Source organism: Musca vetustissima, unplaced genomic scaffold (genome assembly GCF_032173495.1).
Source record: "Musca vetustissima isolate MV318-11 ecotype Yass unplaced genomic scaffold, APGP_CSIRO_Mvet_v1 utg532939, whole genome shotgun sequence".
Classification (NCBI taxonomy): domain Eukaryota; kingdom Metazoa; phylum Arthropoda; class Insecta; order Diptera; family Muscidae; genus Musca; species Musca vetustissima.
The window spans coordinates 1-12,443 of NW_026876920.1; the positions used below are offsets into that span (position 1 = coordinate 1).

General features: G+C 38.6%; 1 protein-coding gene across 1 annotated transcript; it reads right to left on the bottom strand.

Moving 5' to 3' along the window:
• Positions 1-2,888: 2,888 nt before the first annotated feature.
• On the bottom strand, positions 2,889-3,510 carry LOC133321439 (odorant receptor 67d-like; the record flags this gene model as incomplete). Its single annotated transcript, XM_061530526.1, has 2 exons — positions 3,268-3,510; positions 2,889-3,209 (listed from the first exon to the last, which is right to left on the bottom strand). Coding segments are annotated over exons 1-2 (564 nt in total), but the record flags the coding sequence as incomplete, so codon positions are not given.
• Positions 3,511-12,443: the final 8,933 nt, after the last annotated feature.

Genomic DNA, 12,443 nt, shown 5'->3' on the forward strand with positions numbered 1-12,443 from the left:
TGTCAAAAACTAACGACATCTAGAGAAACATTTCAATACTAGATAAACAAAGGATACAACCACCGCACAAAATTCAAAGAGGTGTTGTTCCTACACAACGATAGATGTCAATCGCATCACCTTGTACGGCCTACAGCGGATTAATCAACTACTTCGCTGAAATAAATAACAAATAAATCGATGATTAGGAACTCAAACAACGATCCGAGGAACTCTGAAATTATATTTACCAATCTCGGCATCAGCGTGAGCAGATGAGGATAACACAAATATAAATATGATTAAGGAATCTGAGGACATTTCAAATTATAGTAACCAATCTCGTCATCAACGTGAGCTCATGAGGAAGACACTAAATATGAATGGAGGGTCACGACAGCACTGAATAAGCAAAGACCCCAACCACATCAAAAAATCAAATAGGTATTGCTTCTATGGAACGATAGATGTCAATCGCATCACCTATTATATGCTACAGAGGATCAATTAACTACTTCACTAAAATAAAAATAAATCCATGATTAACAAAACTCACACAAAATATCCGACGGTCCCTGAAATTCCATAACCAATTTCGGCATTAATGTGTCCACATGAGGATTACACAAAATATGAATGACAGGAAGTAACGCCATCTAGAGGAAAATGTCTTTACTATATTGGTAAAGACTCCAAACACGGCTCAAAATTCAAAGAGGTATTGTTCTTGTGCAACAATAGATGTCAGTTCCATCACCTAGTACAAAAATTCATAGAGACGTTGTATCTAGGCAACGGTAGATATCAGGCCCATAACCCAGTACAAGCTACAGCGGATCAATTATCTACCTCGCTGAAATAAGAAAGAAAAATACAATGATTAACGAAACTCACACAAGGCATCCGAGGACCCCTGAGTATAAACAAAAATAAGGATGGCAAGAGCTAACGCCATCTAGAGGAAAATTACACCCCTAAATACGCACGGACTCCAACCATCTTAAAACTGAAAGAGACGTTGTTCCTAGGCAGCGATAGATGTCAGTCCTATCATTTAGCACAGGCTACAATCATATACGTCGCTGAAAAAAAAACAATGACTAACGGAACTCAGACAAGGGATTCGAAGACCCCTGAAATTCTTTTAACCAATCTCGGCATCAATGTGAACACATGAGAATAAGAGGCAAAAAGCGGAAACTAGCCAAAATGAAACGAAAAATTTTAAAACCGCAATCTAAATTTCCTCCTAGGCGTGTAGGTCTCCGGAAGATCAGACGAATGCCAAACCCGCAAAAAAGAAAAAGAGCTTTCTGTCGGCTAATAAAAAATAGAAAGAAGTCCCTCGACTGGGGACAGTTGAAGAAGTTTACTACAAGAATTCATTGATCAGCTTGCCCTAACATCCAGTAGACGAGCTCTGCTTCGGAATCTTCCGTAATGACTAGGAATCTTAAAAGAACCAAAACGGCCCTTAATGTAAGAAGAAGAGGGCAACAAAAATTAGTAAGGAGCTGAAGCCGTGTTATGAGAAGTTTGCCATGGTGCGCCTGCTGCAAGGAAAGATCCCAACGATCTGGACAGCTGAGAATTCAAGTAGGATTAGAATGGATTTTCCCTAGGTCTTTAGAGCAAAATTGACAAAATTTGTTATCATTTTTATACCCTTCACTACACTGTGGTACAGGGTATTATGTCTTTGTGCATATGTTGGTAACAGGCATAAGGAAACGACATAGACACATGGTTCCTTTTGAGAATATGCATAGAATCACTTTCTAAGTCGATTTATACATGTCCGTCTATTCGTCCGTCTGTCCGTCCATGTATTTTTGTTAACAAAAAACAAGTCGCATTTGTGATCCGATTTGGATGAAATTTGGCACAGTTCACTTATTTGGCCCAAGTCCGAACCCTATTGAAATTGGGAAAAATCGGTTCAGATTAAGATATAGCTTCGATATATTATTTCGTCCGATTTTATGTAAATGGTGCACCAAAGTCTCTAAAAATCTTTCGATTTGTACGATATTTGGCATATCGTATTGAATTAAGTCTACAATGATCTGTGCTAAGTTTCGTGAAAATCGGTTCAGATTTAAATATAGCTCCCATATACATATATTTTCGTCCGATTTAAGGTAAATGGTGCGCCATTGTCCCGAAATATCTTTCGATATGCACGAATTTCTGCATAGCGTACTGAATTATTGATGTGTGCTAAGTTTCGTGAAAATCGGCTCAGATTTAGATATAAAGCCCCATATATATTTTCTTCCGATTTCATCTAAATAGTGCACCAATGTCCCTATATATCCTTCGATTTGCACGAAATTTGGCACATCGTACTGAATTAAGTCTAAAAAGACGTGTATTAAATTTCGTGAAAATCGGTTCAGGTTTAGATATAGCTCCCATATATATTTTCATCCGATTTAAGGTAAATGGTGCGCCATAGTCCATAAATATCTTTCGATTTGCAAGAAATTTGGCCTAGCGTACTGAATTAATTCTAGAGAAACGTGTGCTAAATTTCGTGAAAATCGGATCAGGTTTATATATAGCTTCCATATATATTTTCGTCCGATTTAAGGTAAATGGTGCGCCAAAATCCCGAAATATCTATCTATCTATCGATTTTTACGAAATTTGCCATAGCGTGAAAATCGGTTAAGATTTAGATATAGCTCCCATATATATTTTCATCCGATTTAAGGTAAATGGTGCGCCAAAGTCCCGAAATATCTTTCGATTTGTACGAAATTTGTTATAGTGTACTGAATTAAGTCTAGTATGATGTGCACTGAGTTTCGTGGAAATCGATTCAAATTAATTCATAGAAATTTAGACACCAAATGCACACATCCGTATATATACGAAACCTTACACACACACACACACACACACACATGGGAACGCATAAAATTCATAATAATAAAACCATGATTGGTGTTCGGATCGATGCCCGGCAAAAGGAATTGCATAACAAAGACCCGCCGATTATAGAAAAGTCGAAAGAATGGCATTACCCCAATAACTCCAACAAGGAGACCTGCATAGACAACAGCCATGGATTTTATACATTTATCCACGGTATTAATGCTCTTGTTCAGACATTTGCGATATTCAACATGCTTCCGATCGTATTCCTCATAGATGGCCTCCAGAGTGCTAAGTAATTCAATTAAATATTTTTTATTCCAAATGGCATTCAAAAGTTTGCAAAAGCCCTGGAACGGAGAAACGGACCTCTCCAATGAAAGACATTTTATATGTTTCTATTCTCACCTGCACGGCACTACCCACCATACACAGGGCCTGCAGGACATTGGTCCATTCGCCTTCGACATACAGATTTACATAAATCGTATAGCCAGTAAATATATAAAAGAGATTTATGAAGGCGATAACAATCCACGTCAGCAGATTGACTTTATATTCCGGATCTAGGACATCTGCACCGCACAATGCCGAACACAGACGCAATATTCGAATAAGTAGTTTATAACGTTCTAGCACCGTTCTGGCCATGTCGTATTCGTGTTCCGTTTTAAGGCTAAACTTTGAATGCCAAGCGAACAGTGTTTGGTCGAAAAACAATTAGTCGGGAATTGACGCAAAACTAAAAATTTAATTGGAAATATATCTGACTGACAGCCTTTGATCGAACCGCCTGACATATGGATGATATGATAATTAGAAAATAATTTTGTTGCAAAAAAAAAAAAAAAAAAAATGGGAAAAAAGCCTAGGCTTGGTTAAATATTTAAAAAATATATATTTCAAAAACTCCGTGCTTGGTTAACCATTAAGAAAACATTTAAAAATCCACGCCTTGGATGGCCTTGATGGCTTTGGAAGAAATATTCGTTTAAAAAATCCACGCCTTGGATGGCTGGCTACTAGAAAAAATATTCGTTTAAAAAATCCTCGTTGGATGGTCTTGATGGCTTTGGAAGAAAAGTAATCTTTAAAAAGCACGCCTTGATGGCTGGCTATTTAAAAAAAATATTCTTTAAAAAACCATGCCTTGAAGAATATTTTTTTTCAAGTAGCCCAGAAGGCGTGGATTTTTTAAAGAATATTTTTTTCAAGTAGCCCAGAAGGCGTGGATTTTTTAAAGAATATTTTTTTCAAGTAGCCCAAGGCGTGGAAGGCGTGGATTTTTTTTAAAGAATATTTTTTTCAAGTAGCCACCAAGGCGTGGATTTTTTAAAGAATATTTTTTTCAAGTAGCCACCAAGGCGTGGATTTTTTAAAGAATATTTTTTTCAAGTAGCCCAGAAGGCGTGGATTTTTTAAAGAATATTTTTTTCAAGTAGCCCGTATTTTTTAAACAATATTTTTCATAGTAGTATTTTTTATAGTGGAATATAGTACATAAATCGGGGTTTCTAAGATTTTTAGAAGACCTAGAATTCCTCTATTTTTATTTAAGCATTTTATTAAAGAAATTATTTCACTAAGAATTAAGGACATATTATTCGATTAGTCAATAAAATTGATCAACATCATTGTCATGGTGTAAATCATCTTCGTCAATTGTAGACCGGTATTCATGGTTAGGGGTATGACCGCACCAACGGTCAGTCCTCCGGTTTTTTGTGTCATCATTAACATCATACGGAGCATTTTTCTCTCGGCCACTGGCAGTTTATACCAAATGACTTGAGTGTAACAGGAATCGATGAAGCCATCGTTCTGCAAAATGGGGGAAAAATTAAGTATTTTTGTTTATAAATAAAAATTTAAAACAAATATCCTTCTGGGCAACGTGAAAAAAAATATTCTTTAAAAAATTAATTTTTTTTATTCTTAAATATTCTTAAAATTATTCTTTAAAAGAAATATTTTTTAAAAATCCTTGTAAAAAGGTCCTACAGAGTCGTAAAACATTTCCTGGCCTTGAGCTCGCCTATAAAGACTCTCTGACTTACATCTGGACTACAAAGACTCCCTGACATGCAAGGCGCAGTCTATGACTCATTGACCTACAGGCTGTCTACAAAGCTCCTATGACCTGCAGGATGCCTATAAAGTCTCCCGGGCATTCGACTCGTCTATAAAGACTGGTTGGCCTCGTCTTCTTTAAAGATTGGTTAGCCTTCAGCTCTTTCGTTCGTCTATAAAGACACCCTTATTTTCAGCATGTCTATAGAAAGACATTCAGACATTCAGTCTATAAAAACATCTTGACTTACAGCATGTCTACAAAGACCCCTTTGACCTTTGACCTTTTTGTTTGTCTATAAAAAATCCGTCGCCTATTAAGACTTCAACTCGTCCGTAGGGTCAACCTTACCTCACCTCGTCTATAAGGACTGCCTGGCCATTAGCCATCTATGAAAGACTCCAGGCCTACAGCTCGTCTACAGAAGTCTCTCTGAATTGCAGGTCGCCTATTAAATCTCCTTGGCCTTCAACTAGTTTTTGGAAGACTACCTGCCTGCAGCACAACTGTAAATGAGTCAGTTTGTCCATAAACATGCCCTGGCCTTCAGCTCGTCTATAAGTCTTGTGGGCTACTAGAAGAAATATTGTTTAAAAAAATACACGCCTTGTTGGTAAGCAGAAAAAGTATTCTCTAAAAATTCCACACCTGGTTGGCAACTAGAAAAAATATTCGTTTAAAAAATCTATGCCTTCTTGGCTATCTGAAAAAACAAATATTCTTTAAAAAATCCACGCCTCTGCAGAACCTTGTAAAAATATCCTGATCTTGTATCTTCAACTATACTCACAGTCACTTCAACCACTGTGCCCAGGCCACAGTAAATGTACAACATCATAAAACAGTAACACAAATACGTAAGACCTCCCGGCCATGTACCCAAAAGTAAACAGAAGAGAGTCGAAGCAATGCTCAAACCAAATGTTACCATTTCGACCAATAGAACCCAGAAGTAATTATCCTTAACAGTGGTGATATATCTAACAAAGAGAAAAACGAATTTTATTCCCATATTTTTTTGTTCACAACTCCCCACCCTCACCTCATGTACTTTTGATGCCATTGAAAGATGTCTCGGAGCAACGTTTTATAATCTCTGGGCTCCCTTTCTTTATTCTCCTCCTCCTCCTCCTCAAGCAGATCATTCAAATCATGAAATTTACACGATAAAATATCCTTGAACAGTGGAAAATGACTGACAAAGGTGAAGAAACACAAATCGGCTGCAAAATTTCCAAACGCTCCAAATATTATACAAATGCAATGCATACAATTCATAATTATGTAACCATATTCGGTATTCGGATCTATGCCGGGCAGCAAAAATTGCATTACAAAAACCCGTTGATTGTGGACGAGGCGATAGAATGGCACCACACCAATTATACCAACTACCACGGCGACATGGGAGATAGCCATGAATTTGATACATTTCACCGATAGGTTAATACTCTTCTGCAGGCATTCGCGATATTCATCATGCTTCTGAACATATTCGACATACATCTCACGCAGTTCATCGACCAAATATCGTAATGCGTCCTTATTCCAAATTGCATTCAACAACTTGCAATAGCCCTGCAAAAATTATTCAAATTTATAATTTCCCAGACTCCAGGATTTACTTCAGAGGATTTCGACCCACCTGCAAGGCACTACCCAAAAAACAGACAATCTGCAGCATAAGGGTCCAATCTCGTTCGATATAAAGATTCACATAGAGCGTATAGCCAGTAAAAGCAAAATATAAATTTATAAATGTCATAACAATCCATGTCAGGATGTTCATCTTGTAGGCGGGATTAAAAACATTCGCTCCACATACACCCGAACAGATTTTTATTAGACGCACAATTGCCTCATAACTGTCGACCACGTTCTTAGACATATTTTGTATTTTTTGGAAATTTCAAATTTAAAAATTACCGAACTAATTCACATCGATGTAAGGCGTAGAGAACAAAACTGAATTATCGGCAGTATGTAAGAATAAGCAATACCGCAAGACGAGCAGAACATTTCGCAATAATTAGACCATCATGAATTTTTAACACCAAAATGTTGGCCATACTTTTTTGACATCTACAATTCAGGGTCAATACTTAATTATGCGGATTAAAAAAAAAAACAAATAGTATTTAAAATAATGTTAATCGTCCTCTAATGGTTTCGATTCCCAGGGGAAAATACCAAATGAAACTGCCTGATTGGTTAATTGATTCACTTTGATATATTTTTTTTAAAAATCTACGGCTACACGAACAAAATATTTTTTTACAAAATCCACGCCTCAGTGGTACCTCAAACAAATTTGTAGAAAATAGAAGCTTTGTCAGAATACATAATATCTCATGCCAGATCGTGCTCCCTTGAGCACACCAAGTTTACTCCAGAAAATTAATCAACATCATTGTCATGGTGTAGATCGTCTTGGTCAATTGTAGACCGGTATTCATGGTTAGCGGTATAACGGAACCAATTGTTAGGCCACCGGTATTTTGAGCCATCATCAGCATAATTTGTACCACATGACCTCGGTGTAACAGCATTCGATAATGTCATCATTCTGTAAGTGGACAAAATAAAATTACATCCTGTAAAGATTTCCGGGAAGTCAGTGAATCTATAAAAAATAGTATGTCCTTTAGTTTTCGGATATAAAACCCCCTCCTCACCCTCCAGCTTTCATATAAAGGCTCTCTGACTTTCATTTTCTCCATTTTTTTCTCTCTGACTTGCATCTAGACTACAAAGACTCCGTGACATGCAACCCGCAGTCTATGACTCTTTAACTTACAGGCTGTCTACAAAGCTTCTATGACCTGCAGGATGCCTATAAAGTCTCCCGGGCCTTCGACTCGTGTATAAACACGGGTTGGCCTCGTCTTCTTTAAAGATTGGTTAGCCTTCATCTCTATAGAAAACTCTAGACATTCAGATCATCCCTGGTCTTTCGTTCGTCTGATTTTCAGCATGTCTATAGACAACTCTAGGCTTTCAGACTTTCCTTGCTTAAGTTCCTCTATAACAACTGTCTGGTCTTGAAGTCGTCCTTCAGATCATCTATAACGACTTCCTAACATTCTGCTCGTCAATAAACACTTCCTGGCCTTGAGCTCGCCTATAAAGACTCTCTGACTTGCATCTAAACTCTTTAACTTACAGGCTGTCTACAAAGCTTCTATGACCTGCAGGATGCATATAAAGTCTCCAGGGCCTTCGACTCGTCTATAAAGACTGGCTGGCCTCGTCTTCTTTAAAGATTGGTTAGCCTTCAGCTCTATAGAAAACTCTAGACATTCAGATCATCTGTAAAGGCGTCCTGGTCTTTCGTTCGTCTATAAAGGCACCCTGATGTTCAGAATGTCAAAGACCCCCATAGACCTTTTAGTTTATCTATAAAAAATCCGTCGTCTATTAAGACTTCAACTCGTCCGTAGGTCACCCTTACCTCACCTAGTCTATAAGGACTGCCTGGCCTTAAGCCATCTATGAAAGACTCCAGGCCTACAGCTCGTCTATAGAAGTCTCCCTGAATTGCAGGTCGCCTATTAAATCTCCTTGACCTTGAACTAGTTTTTGAAAGACTCCGTGAACCTCAGCTCGTCTGTTGGGACTACCTGCCTTCAGCTCTATAGAAAACTCTAGACTTTCAGATCATCTGTAAAGGCTTCCTGGTCTTTCGTTCGTCTATAAAGGCACCCTGATGTTCAGAATGTCAAAGACCCCCATAGACCTTTTAGTTTATCTATAAAAAATCCGTCGTCTATTAAGACTTCAACTCGTCCGTAGGGTCACCCTTACGTCACCTAGTCTATAAGGACTGCCTGGCCTTAAGCCATCTATGAAAGACTCCAGGCCTACAGCTCGTCTATAGAAGTCTCCCTGAATTGCAGGTCGTCTATTAAATCTCCTTGACCTTGAACTAGTTTTTGAAAGACTCCGTGAACCTCAGCTCGTCTGTTGGGACTACCTGCCTGCAGCACAACTGTAAATGAGTCAGCTTGTCTATAAACATGTCCTGGTCTTGAGCTCGTCTATAAGGTCTCGCTTGTCTGCAGCTCGTCTGTAGTTTTTGGAAGACTCCGTGAACCTCAGCTCATCTGTTGGGACTACCTGTCTGCAGCACAACTGTAAATGAGTCAGCTTTTCTATAAACATGTCCTGGTCTTCAGCTCGTATATAAGGTCTCGCTTGTCTGCAGCTCGTCTGTATGGACTTCATGATATTTCAGCTCATGTACTTCTCTTACCGTCACTTCAATAACCGTACCCAGGCCACAGAAAATATACAACATCAGCAAGCAGTAGGCAAAATACGTTTGTCCTCCGGGCCATATACCCAAAATTAAACAAAATAACGTTGAGGCCAAACTAAGAGCCACGGTAGCCATTTCGACTGCGATCACCCAAAAATAGTTGTCCTTCACCGTGGTAATGTATCTAAATTTTGAGATAGAAAACGCTTTCAATAATAAAAGTACGCTTGTCGAACAAACCAGTTCCAACCACATACCGCATATAGATTTGATGCCATTCAAAAATGTCCTTAAGCAGGGTTTTCGAATCAAGATCGAGTCGACCATCATGTTCCTCATCTTCGAGGAGATCATTTAAATCGTGAAATTTACACACCAATAGATCCTTGAACAACGGCACATGACTGACAATTGTGAAGAAACACAAATCGGCCGTGAAGTTCCCCACCGATCCGAACAGAATACACACACAATGCATACAATTCATAATCAGATAACCGTATTCGGTATCCGGATTGACGCCGGGCAATAGAAATTGCATTACGAAGATACGTTCGTTGAAGACGAATCGATAGCCATTCAAAAATGTCCTTAGCAGGGTTTTCGAATCAAGATCGATCGACCATCATGTTTCATCTTCGAGGAGAATGAACGCCGGGCAATAGAAATTGCATTACGAAGATACGTTCGTTGAAGACGAATCGATAGAATGGCACCACGCCAATGAGGACCAGCGTAATTGTGACATGAATAAAGCCCATAATTTTGGTGTACTTATTTATCATGGATATGCTCTTCCGCAGGCAGTAACGATAATTATCAGCCTTTTTATCGTATTTCGTATAGATTTCACGCAGTTGCTGGATGAAATAGCGAATATTCTCCTTGTTAAAAATGAAATTTAAAAGTTTGCAAAAACCCTACGGGGAAGCGTTTTATTTTCGAATTTATTGATGTACCTGTCAGTCTGAGCCACTCACCTGCATGGCACTGCCCAAATAGCAGAGGACCTGCAAAATATTTGTCCAATCCTTTTCAATGTAAATTTTCACATACAGCGTATAGCCGGTAAAGACAAAGTACACATTTATCAAAGTAATCAAACTCCATGTCAGCAGATTCATCCTGTAGTGAGGATCGAAAACATTGGCACCGCACAAATATGCCAACACTTCGATTTTACGAACAATTGCTTCGTAATGTTGTGCCACAGTTTTCGCCATATTACAATCAGAATATTTCCGTAGATTTTAACGTATAAAGAAATCGTTTGATGGCCTGGACGTCAATGGAATCGGAACACTAAAACTGTGTAGAATGTGAAAAGTTTTGATGGTATGCGAAAAAAAAATTCAATACGCAAAAGCCTCTCATACATTATTGATGTACAGTAGTCAGCAATGAAATTAGAGAGGGTCAAAGACAAGCTGAAGTACTTGGCACTCTTAAACAACGCGCTGGAGGGCATTCCAATGCGTTATTAAAGCGAGGTAATGTGACAGACCATGAAGTCTTCTATAGACAAGCTGACCGACCAGGAAGTATCCTATAATCAAATTTATACCACATGACCTCGGTGTAACACCAATCGATAATGTCATTATACTGCAAGCGAAAAATAAAATTACAGAGGACAAATTTAAACCAAAAAAAAAAAATCCCCTAGAAGACTCCCTGCGCACATAAACCATTTATAAAGACTTCCGTGCCTTAAGAGATTCTATAACCACTTTCTATCATTAACCACGCCTATAAAGAACTCTCCTGACTTTCATCTTCTCTTTAATAGACTCCTTCTTTATATTCGTCTATTATGACTGACTGACCTTCAAGAGGTCTGGCGTTCAGATCATCTATAATAACTTCCTGTCAGTCCGCTCGCTTATAAACACTCTATGACCTGTTGCTTGACTACAAACACCCAGGCCTGCAGATCGCATGTAACAACTCCCAGTCCTGCAGAGAGCATATAAGGACTCTCTGACCTATAGCTCTTCTACAAAGCTTTTCAGACCTATATGTCGCCAACAAAGACTCGTCTGCAAAGACCCACTGCTATGCAGCTCGTCTACAAAGCTTTTCTGGCCTATAAGTTGCCTATAAAGTTTTCTATATCAACAGCTCGTCTATAAAGAAGTCCCTGAATCCATCTCGTCTGTAGAAACATTCTGTAAAGACACCCACTTCAGAGCGTATTTTGTAGAAGAGTTGAAAGCCAGGTAGTCTGAGAGTTCTATAAACGTCAGAAGGTATTTTATAGAATGTTAAAGATGAAGGAACTCTAATAGAGGTGTTGAAGGTCAGGTAGATTTTCAATGAGAAACTGAAGTACAGGTAGAGATCAGACAGAAATGTAAGCATCAGGTATAATGAGCAATGTTAGCGAGTCCTTTTAGTCGAGTCTTTCGCAGGAGTCAGGTAGTCTTTCATAAAGAAGACGAATGTCGGGGAGTATTTTATAGACGAGTCGAAGGTCAGGAAGTCTTTCACAGACGAGTTAAAGGCTAGGGGATATTTTATGGACAAACAAAGGGCAAGGAATTCTTTACCGATAGACTGAAGTTCAGACAGTCTTCTGTATGTGTACTTATAGATGAGGTGATTGTTGGAAGGTCTTATATAGACGAGCAGGGTGGCTTTCATAGACGATGTGAAAGGCGAGTGAATCTTAGAGGACGAGCTGAGACTATCTGCTGACCAAGCAGTCTTTACAGAGGGATGGAATCTTTACATACAAACGGAAGGGACATAAAATATTTTATAGTCGTGCTAAGGACCACAGAATCTTTATTGACGAGCGCCAGTGAATCGTTATAGGTGAGGTAAAACCCAAGAAGTCGGGGAGTTTTATAGAAAATCTGAATGAATAGCTGGAAGAAAATTCAGGTATTTTTTGTGGACCTGCTAACATTCAAGTCGTCTTTAAGCAGAAGCTGAAGGTCAGGAGAACCGCTATAGACGCGTGGGGAGTCTTCTATAGACGATATGAGGGTCAGCAAGCCAAACTGAATGTCGAAGATTCTTATAGACGAGCCGGAAGGTCAGAGCATATTTATAGGTTTAAGGCCCAGAAATCTACTGAGAGGAAATAATGAAGGCCATTCACAGATTAACGGAATGTCACAGAGTCTTTATATATTACCAGAGTTTAAAAGACAATTTGAATGGAATGTTTGAAAACTAATCTTTCATTCAGGCATTTCTATAGTCAAACTGAAGGTCAACCAGTCTTCAAACAGAAACCGAATATCACAA